Here is a 15,595-nt window from a genome sequence, read left to right as displayed (position 1 = left end):
ACTCACCTCCAGTCTCAGCATCTTCATCAAGGGAGGTCATCTTCACAGGACCGTCCGGCTCCAGAAACCTACAGACCCCTGCATCCCTCCATCTGCACGTGGCAGGAAGTCGAGGACTGCAAACCACCTGAGTTCATCAACTCACGCACCATGTCGAAAGTAATGATGTTCATTCTAAGCCGTTTTCATAAATAAAACAGCAAAGAGGCCAGGGGATGGCACTTCCTCAATGACAAACATCCGACATCACAAAACACTCTTAAAACAAGTGCCCCATGTCTTTCTTCCCCAAAGAGCAGGCAGCATTCAGGGCCACCCTTTCCTCCTGACCCTCTGCCCTCCCCAACTCCGCCCCAGCAGGGGGCTGCCCACTCCCCACCTTCTCCCAGGAGGCAGCCCTCACTCGCTGGGTCTGCGCTGAGGCTCCCTTGGGGGTGACCGTCCACAACCAAAAATCCCATCGAATGCCATGACTCCCAAATTCTGACCTCTTCCAACCTCTCTCGCAAGCTCCTGCTTTATCTTTAACTACCCACCTCTGATGTTTCCTCTGGGAATAGGCATCTTACACTTAACGTGTCCAAACACACACATCTGTCCCCACCCTCACTGCCCACCCAGGGAACGTTCCACCTTCTTCCGTGTCACTGTGGTCCCGAATCTCAGTCCCTCTCGGACTCCCCGTCCTCGCCCCTGGCCTTGAGCCTATCAGCAAGTCCACAGCGCTCCACCCTACACCGGCACCCCAGGCCCGGCTACCTGCCCCGCCTGGACGCTACCCGTCCTGCCCCCACCACCTCACCCCTGCATTCCACAGGCCACAGACACAAAGTGCTCTCACAACACAGTTCGGATTCTACCGCTGCGCTGCCGAAACCCTCCAAAGCCTTCCCAGCGCACCTAGAATAAACTCAAACCCCCAGCACACCTGGCTACACGGCTCTTTAGCCAGCCAGCCCCCACCCATCCCCCATGGCTCCCCCCACCCCCGCTCGCCCACTCCGGCCCAGGACCTTCTCCCTGACCTGCCCTCGGGCCCCTGCACTGGCTCCCTCCTCTGCCTGAACCCAGGTCCCGGGCGGCACGCGGCTCCTTTCTCATCACCCAGGTCTCACTCGTCTGCTCGGAAGGCCTTCCCGGCCGGCGGTACCTTCTGGTCCCTCGTCCACTCCTTCATCAACTTCGGGTGAGAAAGCCTGCCGAGCCTCCGCGTGTTCGTTCGCTGCCTGCTGCGCAGCACGACGAAGCACCCTGGCAGCAGGGGCTCTGTGGGACTGGGGGCCCCCAGCTTGGACCCCGGCACCACAGCAGCCTGGCTCACTGGCTCAGCCCACGCCTGGAAAGCATGAGTGCGATCGGGCCGCCGTCTCCATCAACACCTCCACCAACCAAGGGATTTAATTAACCTCACCTGGCTGAAAAAAATGTGACGTAAAACTAGATACAACTTGCTAAAGGACGTCTTTAGAACGCTATCGGTTTCTAAAGAGTCGTATTTTGGCCTCGTTTCTAAAAACCATGGTTTCAAAAGCGTAAATGGTCGAGCTCTTCGGAAGACAATCTTCATCAAAGACCTGGAAGTGCTCAGCCCAGCAGACGCACACAGAGTGGACACAAGGACAGCCACCTAAGGGCCATTCATGACAGACCAGTGGACATCAGCACAGCAGCCTGTCACAGGGGCCTGCGACGAAGTGTCGGCCCGAGGCAGTGGGGGTCCAGGCGGACGAGGGGAACTTCAAAGAGCACTGAGGGGTGAGAGCTGCACTCAAAACTCAGGCAGGAGAAGGCGGGCCACAGGGCCCCTTTTTTTCCAAACTTCCTAAAGGAATAAAACTAATTTTATGATCAGAAAAAACAGGTGAGGAAAGGAGTCATTTTCAAGTCACTAATGATTTTAATAACACAGTTACATTTTGAAAATCAATCAAGAATGCTTTCCTTTTTAATTCTTCAAATACCTGTCGTGATACTTAAGATGCTACTATTTTACAGCATCTTTACAGATCAAACAGGCATGCAGCAGGCCTGTCTCTTATGTGCTGGGCTCACTACCACCCAGCGTCCGTCTGCATAAACCGTATGAAGGTGAGCTCCCCTGTGAGAGGTGTAAAAACTCCTTTAAACTCGTTTCCTGAGCAGCTGTCCACATACTTCAGCACAAAGTCTCGGAGTGGAGAAGCTGCCTTCTCGCCTTCTCCCCGTGATGCTGAGACATGGCCGTGTGGGCGGTATGTGCTGCCCTCTCCCTCCCCAAAGCTCGCAGTCTCCTCGGTGACCCCACAGGCCTCTCTGCCCTCTGTGGAGTGTCCAGCCAACACCTGCCACTCCGACCAGCAGACACACACCTGGCAGGCCGTGCCCAGCCCTGGGGAGGAGGGCTTAGGTCTCCTGGCTACTAGAGTCCTGCCCTGTCCACTTGGTGTCTACTCAGACCACTGACCTCCCCCCCAAAAACAAGTCACTTGAGAGCTATGAACCTTCTTACCGCTTGCCCCTAAGTTCTAAAATCTGACACCCAATTTGATACGGTCATAAGAACCGTTTTAGGATTTCCCCAACCTCTGGAGCTAGAAAATATTTGGAAACAAGCCCTGGAGGATACTAGTTCCCCAGTGTCAGCGCGGATATCCCGCACCCTCCTCTTCACCTGGTCACGCGTTTGGGCTCAGAATCAGCGTGCACGTCCCTTCCTCCCAGGCCATGTGGAAAAGGCAGAAAGTTCCCATCCAGGCTCTAACTTCAGGAGGGAAGGACAAAAGTCCAACTCAGCTTCACAGGCCTGCAGGGCTGCAGAGGGGCTCTGCACTCACAGGCCCTGCTTCAAGCCCGGCTCACGATGCCTATGCCGAGAGGGTGGGGAGCTCCCTGGCCTCCATCCACGGCCTCCATCCACGCCCATGCAGCAGCACGGACAGGCAGGCAGCCAGACAAGGAAGCTGGACAAACAGGGGCGACACCTATGCACTTTTCAAATGGGGGCGGGGGGAGGAATCTAAATTGTGGACATTTTTTGTATCTCTTTGTTTACTGAAGGTTTTAATTCCTTGGTGTAGCTATTCGAGGACATATAAAATTCAAAATTTTTAGGACTTCCCTGGTGGCGCAGTGGTTAGGAATCCGCCTGCCAGTGGAGGGAACACGGGTTCGAGCCCTGGTCTGGGAAGATCCCACATGCCGCGGAGCAACTAAGCCCGTGCGCCACAACTCCTGCGCCTCTGCTCTAGAGCCCGTGAGCCACAACAACTGAGCCCACGTGCTGCAACTACTGGAGCCTGTGTGCCTAGAGCCCGTGCTCCACAATAAGAGGAGCCACCGCAATGAGAAGCCCATGCACCGCGACAGAGTAGCCCCCGCTCGCTGCAACTAGAGAAAACCCGCGCGCAGCAATGAAGACCCAACGCAGCCGAAAATAAATAAATAAATTTATTTATTTTTAAAATTTCAAAATTTCTCATTCAAAGCGTGCATAGCCCTACCCTAGAAATACAGAGTTTCCAATTTTCAATCATGACTTTATAGCACTTGCTCTACTTCACGGAGCGTTAAAGGGCAATTATTCTAAGTAAGAAGCTCTGAAGTGCACGCATTTGTAATTTACAGGCCAGGAGCCAAGGTCCCCTCAGGCCCAGCAGGAAACAGCACAGTTCAGTCACCTGCCAGGCGCACAGCACCCAGGACAGGGGGTCCTGCTGCAAACAGCTCCCCTCTCCTTTGGTTTTCTTACTTACTTTGACTGTTTTATTTACTATCAAAGGCCTGATTAAATAAAAGGCTGCCGACCTCCAGCCTGAGACAAATTTCAGAGGTGGGAGCTCTAAACGGTGACCGAATCAATCAAGACAATCAAGAAAATCTGAGTCTCCTGCTTGTTATCAACATGAAGACAACGAAAAGTGCTTCTGAGACCTATGCAAATTACCCCAAATCTCAGGCAAGTTTCTCCAGAATCCTTCAAAATCTCTGCTTCAAGATTTTCAAAAACGGTTTTAATTATGTTTTGATCAACTCACATACGACTAGTGATTTATGGAAAAGCTTTCTTAAAACGTATCATTTACGATGAGGAACGCTTACACTTACACTGAACCGGGCTCGGGAAGCACATCAGGAACCGCCGGCGTCTCATTACGACTTCAAGGAAACAGACAGGTGCACCTGCTGCTCTTCCCCCTGAGCCGCTTCCCCCAGGGCGGGGTCTGCACCCGGCCGCTCCTGTTCTGATCAAACACCACTGCCGGGGGGCCCAGCGCCCACCTGTCAGAGACTCTGCAGGCCCTTGAGGAGCCGGAGCCCAGGCTCCACCCCACAGTCTGGGGGACGAGACAGCCGCCCCCTGGCCAGGAGACCACTTTCCCGACCGCTTCCTTCCAGAGCCCTCACAAAGAAGGACCCGCCCCTCATGCCGTAGTGCTCGGAAAGTTGTCTCTTCAAACTCCGGTGGTTCCGCCACAAGGGCAGGGCCCGCTGCCCTGGAGCGCAGTGAGAGCAGACGCCCCGGAGGGGCCTGAGGGACCCCCCTTCCTGGCTGCTGCTAAAACGTGAGAACCACCAGCTCTGAAAGACACCCACGTATGTGTGCGACGTCTTCCCGGTGCACGTCACCAAGACGGCTACGTCCACCCTGGGGACAGCCAGCTTCCAAGGTGGGACAGAGAGCGAGGCAGAGTGACCGCCTGCCTGCCCGCCGCGGGCCTCGCCTCCAAGCCGGCGGTGTGGAAGCGAACTCAGCCGCCACTCTGCTACGCTAAGCACAGCTGCCAGTGCTGGCCGGGTACAGCTCCCCAAGAGCTTTTTTTGTTTTTTTCAAATGTCACTGTTATCTAAGGATGTCAAGAGAAAAACTCAGTGAAGGCCTTTGGCCTAAAGTGAGCCCCCTGCCCAGGTCCACTCTCTCTGCAGACAGCTGCACCCCCTTGCCCCCCATGGCTGCCAGGACATGTCCCCCAGGTCTACGGCCCACCTGTGACAACCTCAGCAACTTTCTCACTTACAGAAGCAGAGCCGGCCACCACACCAGGCTCCCTGGTCCCTGAGAACCTGTCCAATCTGGGCATGGTTCTGATGGGAATAAAACTGTGTTTTAGACTTTACTACCTCTACAGCAACATACTGCTTGGAAACCAGTGAGAAACGTAATGGAGCTGAGACAGCGTGTGAATAAACGCTACTTGACAGTGGTGCGTACCGTTCCTCCCAATGCAGTTTCACAGTGCTTCACAAAATGGTCAAGCTCACTTTCCACCTGGGGAAACTGAGGCTCCAAAGAACCATACATTCTGTCCCAGGTCAAGAGTGCCCTCAAGTAACAAAATCTAAACTCCTAAGAACGTCCCTTGTGCCAAAGCACTTCTGCCAAAGTCGGCCACCAGATGTCCAGACCCCAAAACTCTGGGGCTGCCACCTGGCTCAGGATCAGCCTTCCCAGAACTCAACCCGGTCCACACAGCACAGTCGGCTACCCTGGACTCTTTTTCCCCTTTCCCCACCATCCAATAATTCTATTCACCAAGGACGGGAACCCCTGCCCTAGACCTCAGCAGCCTCAGGAGTGTTCATCTTAAGCCAGCCCCATGCAAACATTCCCGAAGCCCAGGTATGGACGAAAGGTGTTCTATCCTGGAATGAGAACCGACACTTCGGCCAAACCTTAGACCCACAGGAGAACAAATTTTCTGTGAAAGCAGAACAGACAGACATACACTGCTGAAAATGCAAGTTTTGCCAAAAGATAACCTTTAGAAATAAGCATCTCTAGCGTAACACCTATCTGAAAAGCTCTCTTGAAACCATTTGCGCACATGCCAATTTTAGTGTCGTATCACTTTTCTCTCCTTTCAACTATAATAATAACGTTACTTCGATGTTATGACTATTCTAAGCTGTACAGAACTAACTAGTGCTTTTCACTGTTCTTGGGTCCACTGCCTTTGCTGCAACAATCTCTCTGAAGGCTTATGTGTTCTTGATATTCCCCACAGCAGATAAAATTGAGACTCTGGTACCCTTAAGTGAGTAAATTAATTACAATAACATCAACGTCTCTTTACAAAACCGTCCTGACAAGGAATATCGAGACTGAGTTTCCTGAAACCAAGTTCAACACGCGCTCACGGTGGGCTGTGAGGATGAAACGTGCAAGGCCTGACTGGCCCTCAGGGACTCGGTGAAACCTCTGTCCCTCTGTTTCCCCCCTCGGACTCTGACCTACAGGGAGGGAAGGCACAGGGAGGGGCAGGCCTCTCTCACCCACACTCCAACTGCCAACAGTCTGTTATTTCACTTGACACCTAAGTGTAGCTTTGAAAACCCTGCCCACCCCTAATGCCTGAGTACTAACAAGAATGAGTTATCATGCAAAAGCAACAGTTATTTTTACAAGTTAATTCCACCTCCGCTTTGTACATTTTTACGATGAAAGATTTCAATGAAAAGGAAACATCAAACAGAATTTAACATTTTCTGATTGACCAATCATACGAGGTAACTAGAATATTCGTAATCTGTCACTTTGCTTTAAAGAATTAATTTGTGCTATTTAAAAGAAGATACTTTGCTGTGGGGTATTGGTAGTAATTTTAACTATACTTTTTGTGCTTCTTCTGTTATTAAAGTGAAGGAGCGGAATTAATCAGCGCTCCAAATCAGTAGATCAACTGTGGGGGGAGGGGAGCATGAAGAGATGAATGCGAATCTTTTATTTTCTAGAAAGCATTTGGCCCTTTTAAAGCACAGCTCTCAGCATTTGTCACCCAAATGTCAACAAGAGCTGTTCTCTGCTCTCACACATGGGACTAATGCAAAGACTCGTGAGAACTCATGCAAAGAGTCAGCGCTTTTACAATTCTCTTCAAGCAGTCGCCTACTTGTCACATGCAGACATCCCTAACACACCGCTAGCACAGGAGATGAGAGGGAGTACAGGGTCAATCACAACGAAGATGACAGAGGTGCCCTTTCCAAACCACAGCTTCCTCCCCCCAGAAGAAATAAGGTAGCGAAGGCTTCACCTACGCAGAGGCCCAGACCAAGGGGATCCAGTCAACCCCAAACGGCCACACCTACAGGCACCATCCGGGCAGGCCAGGGGGCGGGGGGGGGGGGGGGGGGGGGGGCCTCCGCCCCGCCCTGGGAGCCAGGCACAGCGCCAGCCTCACAAAATTTACTGACGAGCTCACACCAGTTTTCAATAACAAAAGTGCAGTGCACGGAACCCGCCTTGCTAGGAGCGAGGCGGGTGCTGAAGACCACGGAGAAGGTATTTTAATAACTAGGTAAAAACTATTTTGACGTTGTCCATAATGTGCTACAACCACGAATTCTCTTTTTCAAACGTTACTGAAGATCAAACATCTTCCACTAAAAGGTCAAAAGACACATAATGAGCAAAACACAACCTTTAATAAAACCCTCCTACAAACTCAAAAGCAAACAAACTGTGCTGTAAGGGGCAGCCCGCACCTCTCAAGTAACTTACACCCCCCTCACAGCAGGGGGGCTCCCACAACCACCCCAAAACACTGCTCTTGGCTGGAACCTCCCCTCCTCCCACCCGTGTGACATCAGGTCCCTGCCAGGCTTCGCCACCGCTCCAAACTTCACAGCACTTTGACAGCAAAACCTTCCTTCCAAGACGCTGAAATCCTCTCAAGGTGACCAACCGTTCTTTCCAGAAAGCATGGGGACACAGGCACAGAAGGTGCTGTTTCTACTACTCCTGTGCGGCGGCACACGTTACTACACAGCACGGGAGGGGCGCTCCGAGTCCACGCAGGCGAGGCGGAGAGCATGGAAGGGAAGACAGGGAGCCTCCAGCGCTGGAGTTTCTCTCTGCCCAGGAAGCCCGAAACAAAGCAGCGGGACACGTAATGCCGTGGGGGACCTTTCGCTGGCGAACCTAAAGAGCTGCCGAGATGACGGGAGATGGAGCGTGGGATCACGGAGGCTCCCTGTCCTCCTGCACCGTCTGTACCTCCGAGGGACCCGCTGATAGGAGAGCACGTGCCCACCGCTGACTTCACTGGTAATAATCAAGGTAACCGGGCATCCTCTACGTGAGGACACCGTGCAGAACGACACGGTGACTACGAGGAGTGCTGAAACACGGCTGCAGAGCAGGCGTGTGGCAAGGGCTCCGACCAGGAAGGCTGTGTGCCCCGCGACTCCTCCGGGCTCACCTGGGAACTCTGCCATCCTGGTGTCAGCAGGGCAGCGAAAGCTTTCCATGCAGCCTTGCCCAGCCTCGTGGAGGGGGCATCACTCCGCTGACCTCACCAGGAAAGGGGGGTCCCTAGCCCACCGGCAGGGGACACCAATCACAGCCCAATATAATAAACGAGGAGGAGCGTTCAATGAGGACACAGACCACATGCCTGATCCCAGAAATCAGAGAGAGAAGTGCCAAGCGTGGGAAAGCCACGGGCCCAGACTGAACAACCGAGTAAGTTGTCCCCGAAACAGCAGCTGCTACTGCTCTCCACCGTGGGGGCACTGGGCACAGGCACACAGGGCCAAGAAGGGAGCAAAGGACCCCCTCGCTGGACTGGCAGCCCTGGCAGAGAAGCTCTGCAACGCAATGGGCTAAGCTGGAGCCAAGCACTGCACCAGGTAGGAGGCCCCCTCTGCCACATCACACACACACTCCCGCACAGACACTCGCACGCCCAGGACCGTCCCGCGCCGGGGCAGAGGCGCACCCCCGCTCGCGGCAGGCCCGCGTAGGACCCATGACCTCCGCGTCCTGCCAGCCCGACAACTTCCTGGACGCCCAGCTGCGGGGCACGCACGCACCCGCCCGGCGGCGCGGCCACTCACCTGGGGGCAGCTGGAAGTTCTGGATGTTCGTCGGGTTCTGCGGCGGCTGCGGCAGGCGTGGGGCGAGGACCGTGGGCGTCAGCGTGGCCCGGATCCCGCCGCTGGTGGCCGAGGGCGTCCTGGGCAGGCTCTGGGTCACCGTGCTGGCCGAGCCCTTGGGCAGCCCGGTGGGGGTACCGGGGGCCGGCGGCGGGAGACCGGCGGCAGCGGCGGCGGGCAGAGCCCCTTGCATAGTTGGCCCGAGGATCATGCCGGCCCCCGCGCCGGCCGGGCAGCTGGCCGCCAGGGTCTGCGGCGGCGGGGGCGCCGGCTGCAGCGCGGTCTTGGGCGAGTCGGCCTTGGCCACTTGCGCGGGCGCGGCGGCGGGCCCGGGCTGACTGTTGGCGGCGGGCGCCGGGGCAGAAGCGGGCGCTGGGGCCGGGGCGGGCGCGGGGGCGGGCGCGGGGGCGGGCGCGGCGCTGCCCCCGTTCTGCGCGGCCGCCGGGGGTCCGGCCGGGGGGCCAGGCGGCCGGGCCAGGCTGGCGGCGGCGGGCGGCGGCGGCGGCGGCGGGGCAGCGGCGGCGGGCGCGGGGGTCGCGGGGGGCGCGGCGGGCGCGGGGGGCGAGGGGGCGCGGGGCGCGGGCGCGGGGGGGGCGCCGAGGAAGGGCGGCGTCTGGATGACAGTGGCGGCGGCGGGCTTGGGCGGCGGCGGCGCGGGCGCGGGCCCGTTGTGGAGCAGGCTGACAGCAGGTGCGGCGGCGGCGCGGAGCGAGTTCCCCAACGCGGCGCTCCCATTCAAAGTTTGCGCGGCGCCGGGGCCGCCGGGCGGGCCGTTGCGGGCGGCGGGCTTGGCGGCGGGCTCGGGCGCGGCCGCTGCCCCCGGCGCGCAGGCCCCGGCCGCGGCGCCCGCCCCGGCCCCGGCGCCGGCCGCGGCGCTCGCGCCGGCCTCGAGCGCGCTCAGCTTCGCGGCGGGCCCTGCGGGGACAAGCGGGGCAGCGCAGTGAGGACGCGGGCCCGGCCGGCGGCCGCCCGCGCTCAGGCCGCGCCGCGCTCTACCTGCGGGGGGCGGCTCCGGCGCCGCTGCGGGCGCGCCCTCGGCCGGCACGGCTCCGGCTCCGACATGGTTCCCGAGCGCGCCGGCGGCCGCGGCCCGCGCCTCGGGCGCGCGGGGCGCGAGGTGGTGGTGGTGGGCCGCGCTGGCCGCCAGCTGCGACTCGAGCGAGCCCACCAGGTCGCTCACCACTTTCTCGTCCACCTCGCTGTTGAAGAAGACCTCGTCCAGCAGATCCGAGCCCGCCGCCATCTTTCCTCCTCGGCCCGCCGCCGCCGCCGCTCGGCCGGCGCTGGGCGGGGAGGAGGCTCCGCGCGGGCGGGCGGGCGGGCGGGCGGCCGCGGGGGCGGGCGGGGGGCGGCGCGCGCCGGGCGGGGCGGGGGCGGCGGCCGGGCGGGGGGCGCGGGCGGCCGGGCGGGGGGGAGGGCGGTGGTGGCGCGTTGCGCAGGCGCGGCGGCGCGCCCGCCCCCGCCCGCCGCCCGGCGCCTCGCCATTGGCCGTGGTGCCCCCCGCCCGGCCGCCCGGCGCCCCACGATTGGCCGCGGCGCTCGCCTAAAAGGTGCGGCCAATGGCTGCGAGCGGCAGAGGCCGGTGCGCAGGAGGGCGGCCGGGGCTCGGCGGGCGGGTGGGTAGCGGGCGGCGGGCACGGCGCCCTTGGGCCGGCGGGGACGTGGGGGTCCGGACCGGCGGACGGTCTAGAGGCCGGAGGCCAGGAGGACGAGACGGGCGGGGACCGCGGCCGGGACCTGGTGGGGGCGGCGGCGGTGACTGGCTCTTTGTTTCCGCTCGCTCCAAAATGGCTGCGGCCGGAGCTGACGGGAGAGCCGGGCGGGCAGGCGAGGGAGCCGGGGACGCCGTGCTCCCGAGACCCCAACGCCCCTTATGGAGTCGCCGTCGCCGCCCGCGGGGACCCGGCGCCCCGGGAGGGTGCGGGCTGGGGCCGGGGCCCGAGGCAGGGAGGCGGTTTGGGCGTCGGCGCCATTGCTGCCCAGCGGGCGCGAGACCCGGAGCTCGGCGCACCGGGCGGGGCGAGCGCTGGCCTGCCCCTCGGCCCGGCGCCTCGGTCCGCCCGAGACCCGGCGTCTCGCGCCGTGAGGGCCGCTGCTCGGGCGGCGGGGGCGGGGCGGGGGTCGGCGCCCGGGGCCGCGCCAGGGTGACTCATCTTCTCTGGCGGCGCGGCCCCCGGATACGAGTGTCTGTAAATTACTGGGTGAGACGGTGGCGCCGGCCGGGACCAGCAGCTCCCGTAGGGAGCGTCCAGCCTGGAGGTCTTCCTCGGGTCCTTATTTCCCGTTCTATCTTTTTGACGAAGTAAGTTATCTAAAATAACCTTACGAGCACCTTCTCTGTAGAAAGAGTTCACGTAAAGTTCTCTCCTGCGTGTTTTCGGGTTTTTTCACCGAAAGATGGTATTCTGGGACATACCTAGTGGTTCTCTTCTCTTCCCTTTTGGGGGGGGGCGGGGGACCCAGAGAGGTGCCTCCGGCCTCGCTCCAGCTGAAGAGCCCGCGCCGCAGTCACACGGACCGCAGCACAATGCGGGAAGCTGTTGACACGTAAATGATCTTTTCTAACCGCCTAACAAAAGAACCCGCCGGCCTCCGCGGGCCCCGCTCACGGGGCAGGTTTAGACAATGGACGCGGCGGTTGGAGCGTGGAAAGGGGCTTCCACGGGCCACAGTGTCAGGGGGAAACCCTGCGAAGAGAGAACCGGAATTTTGCACCTGAACTTGAGTGCCCAGAAGGCAGGAAAGGAAAGGGGTGGAACAAACCTGGGGTGGGGGACCTTGCACCCGGGGTGCCTGCGCGCCATCCCCACCGCTCTTTGAGCCCAGCGGGGGCGGACAGTTTGGTTTTCGAGCAAGAGCAGAAATGTGGAATTACGTGTAAAATCTCATCATCTTTAATGTTGACAACTCATTAGAAAATGTTCAGGTGGGCCAAACAAAAGCAAGCTGACTTCAGCCCCGGGTGCGACCTCCGTAGTGGGAAACAGAGGTGTACACCGTAGTCTACACTCAGAACACTCAGATCGGAGTCAGGGTAGAAGAGTTAGCAGCCGTGCTACTGGGCAAATCACTGGCTGCCGCGAGACCGTGACCCCCGGGTTCTGAGGCCCGGGGGAGGGGGTCCCCCTCCCGTCCGCCCCTGTAGTTACTCAGATCTTCAGTGAAGGGAGGAGGTGGTGCCATCTCAGGCCCCTCCTGCTTCCCCACAGTGCAGGGACATCCTGCGTCCTCTGAAGGCCCGCCAGGACCCCTCCAACCCCCCGCGCCGCAGTGGTGCTGACATCACCCCCAGAGTCCTCCGGGGCGCCCTCCAGTCCTGCAGGAAGTGTGGGAGGTGAAGCGTCCGTGCGCCGCCTTCCCCGCCCCACCCCGCTCCGCCCGATTCTCCTTCCAGAGGGGTCGCCCCCAGGGAAGGTGGGAGCTACCGACCGCTTAGGCACTCGCCCGCATCTGGTGCCCTCCAGAGCACGGCCCGCCTGGAGAGCGGGGGTGGGGGCGGAAGCCACGTGGCTCCTCCCCTCCTCCCGATGAAAGGGCGGGGAGACGCTACCAAACTGTTAACCTTGGCCACCCTGGGGACTTGGGGCATTTTCTTTGAATATCGCTCTGTGGTTTTACTTGTTTCAACAAGCAGCTTCCCTGTGACTTCCGTAGTTTGAAACAAAAATCCCAACTAGCATGAAAAGAAAAAAGGGCCTGAAAATGAGTGTAAATATAACCAGGTTTAAACAGGGGAAAATGTTTCTTGTTACGTGAGAACGGCAGAACCCAGAAACAGTACATCCTCGCCACCTACAGCGGTGCAGACGTGCAAGGCCATGAGCAAAAAGGCAGCCTCCCAGGCCGGCAGCTGTGTGGGACTTTAAGGTTTATTAAGCAGTATATTGTCTTTTCAATAAAATGGAGACAGCATCAGACACGCTCTCTTAAATATAAGAATAAACATAACCACGAGTCAATAATTTCAGTGTTGCTCTGGCTGTGTGAAAGCTACGCAGTGTTTGTTATATTTCCTATGCTTTTGTTGTCTGCCTGAAATACAACACAACAAAACAATCTTAAAAAAAGACAGGCAGCTAGATGGCAGCTGGTGGCCCGACCCTGTTCCCAGAGTCTTGGTTCACCAGACTTCCCTGCCCCAGCCGGCAGCCCTCAGCGCTGCAGACTCAGCGGGCTGTGCCGCAGTCAAGAGGGGATCCATGTCCCAGGATGAACACATAACTGATTGTAAATGCAGGTGCATTCATTTCTTAGGGCCATTGTAACATTATCACAAACTTGGGGGCTTAAAACAACAGAAACTTATTCTCACAGTTCTAGAAACCAGAAGTCCAAAATCAAGGTGTCAGCAGGGTCACGCTCCCTCTGGAGGTTCCAGGAGGATCCTTCCTGCCTCTTTCAGCTTCTGGTGGCCCCAGGCGTTCTTGGCTTGCAGCAGCATCACCAAATACCTTAATATAAAACTAACAAAAAAGAGCTCAAGACCTATAGACAAAAAATTGTAAAACACGATTGAGAGAAATTACAGAAAAAATAATTACATGGAGGGATATACCACGTTCAAGAATTGGAAGACTCAGTATTGTAAAAATGTCATTTCTCCCCCAACATACTCTACAGATCGATGCAAATGGATTTTAAGATCCCAGGCAGGATCTCTGCACAGAAATGGACAAGCTAGGCTTCCATTGCCAGTATGTAAACTCCTACTGAACTAACCTGCCACAGACAGCACTGTGAACTCTGGACAACATAAAGCTCACCTGGAGTAGCCAGAGTGAGCACAGGCAGGTGCTGGAGAGGAGAAGCCCTGGAAGAAGAGAACGGCCAGGTGAGCTGCCTGCTTTCACAGCTTCTAGCCTAAGGGCAGGCCATGCCATGCAGGGCAGATAAACACCAACAAAACACCTGCAGTCCTGCTGGCCTGAGAGCCAGGAGATAGAGTTTGGGCAATGACACCCTCTGGAAAGTATTTGGGGGCATCCCAGAAAGGAAGGAGTGAGAGAAGGGGAGACCCAAATTCTGTTTGTAACCTGGGCCTAAATCTCCAGGTGACATTGGAACACAGGCATAGGGTAGACTCCAAGCATCTTGGCTAAGAATAAAAGAACTGAGATGAGATCTGAGCTGCTGTCCAAGGGACAGTATGTGCTGTCTGAGCCCTACCAAGTCATCTTCCATTTGCTAACACAAACACAGAAATAATCAAGTCAATGCTCTTTGAGTTAATATAAGAGAATCCAAGGTCAACACAAAATAACACAATATCCAGGACACAGTCTAAAGTTACTAAACAAACAAAAGGAGAATCTTAGCCATTCTCAAAAAAAAAAAAAAAAAAAAAAAGTATGGGCAATTGATCCCTGATACGACACAGGTGATGGAATTAGCAAAAGAAAATTTTAAAGTAACTATTATAATCACTCATGTAAAGAAAAATATGCTTTTAACGAGTGAAAAGATTTTTTTAAAAATCACAGCAGAGTTGGGACTTCCCTAGTGGTCCAGTGGTTAAGACTCCGTGCTTCCACTGCAGGGGGCACAGACTTGATCCCTGGTTGGGGAACTAGGATCCCGCATGCCATATGGCATGGCCAAAATAAATAAATAAACAAATAAATAAATCACAGCAGGGAACTGGAAAATATCTTAGAAAGGAAATTCTAGAACTGAAAGTTAAAATTTCCTAAACATAAAGTTAACTGAATGGGCCAAACAGAAGAATGGAATGACAGAGGAAAAACAATCAGTGAACTTGAAGGTATATCAATAGAATTTATTCAGTCTGAAAAGGAAGGAGTGGGGAATAAATAAAAAGAGCATAAGGGGTCTCTGGTATAGAATCAAAATGTTGACATCTGTGCAATTAAAATCACAAAAAGGGAGGAAAGAATAGGGCAGGAAAGAGTATTTGAAGAGTATTTGAAGACATAATTTACAGAATTTTCTATATTTGGTGAAAGGCATAAATTTACATGCTTGAAGAATTCCACAATCCCCAACTAAGATAAACTCAAAGAAAACTATGCACAGGCACAGCATAGTCAAACTGTTGGAAGCTGGGTGTAAAGAGAAAAATCTTATGAGTAGCCGTAGGAGAACAACACATCTCATGCAGGGAACAATGAAGTGACACTGCTGACTTCTCATCGGAAGCTATGGAGGCCAGAAGAAAGTGGACCAACACCTTTCAGTATTGAAAGAAAGCCCGTGAACCCTTTTGCAGAATGTCAAACTTTCAAACTATCTTTCCAGAATGAGAGTAAATAAAGATATTATGCTATACAAGAAAATTAAGAGAATTCATCACCAGCAGACCTAAACTACAAGAAATGCTAAAGGAAATTCTTCAGACTGAAGGAAAATGATACCAGATAGAAACTTGGTCATCAGGAAAGAATGAAGAGCATCAGAAATGGTAAATACCTGAACAAATATAAAAGAATATTTTTCCTCTTCATTTCTCTAAAATACATGTCTATTTAAAGCAAAATCATAACATTGAATGGTGGGGGTTTTTACTGCATTTAAATATACTATAGCAAATCTATAGCAAAAAATGGACCTATGATATTGAAAGTGTTCTACATTTTGGGACTTCCCTGGTGGCACAGTGGTTAAGAATCCACCTGCCAATGCAGGGGACATGGGTTCGATCCCTGGTCCAGGAAGATCCTACATGCTGCGGAGCAACTAAGCCCGTGCACCACAACTACTGAGCCTGTGCTCTAGAGCCCGCTAG

General features: G+C 56.0%; 1 protein-coding gene across 1 annotated transcript in view; it reads right to left on the bottom strand.

Annotated features, from left to right (window-relative positions):
- TAF4 (TATA-box binding protein associated factor 4) overlaps positions 1-10,163 on the bottom strand; it is a 71,083-nt gene extending 60,920 nt beyond the window's left edge. Inside the window, exon 1 of the mRNA XM_061207927.1 lies at positions 8,815-10,163. Within this exon, the coding sequence (XP_061063910.1) occupies positions 8,815-10,096 (1,282 nt within the window). The 5' untranslated portion in view covers positions 10,097-10,163. The remainder of the gene's footprint in view (positions 1-8,814) is intronic.
- Positions 10,164-15,595: the final 5,432 nt, after the last annotated feature.

Source organism: Eubalaena glacialis, chromosome 13, assembly GCF_028564815.1.
Source record: "Eubalaena glacialis isolate mEubGla1 chromosome 13, mEubGla1.1.hap2.+ XY, whole genome shotgun sequence".
NCBI lineage: Eukaryota > Metazoa > Chordata > Mammalia > Artiodactyla > Balaenidae > Eubalaena > Eubalaena glacialis.
Note: the sequence above shows the minus strand (reverse complement) of the source record. Positions and strands in the feature narration are given on the sequence as shown.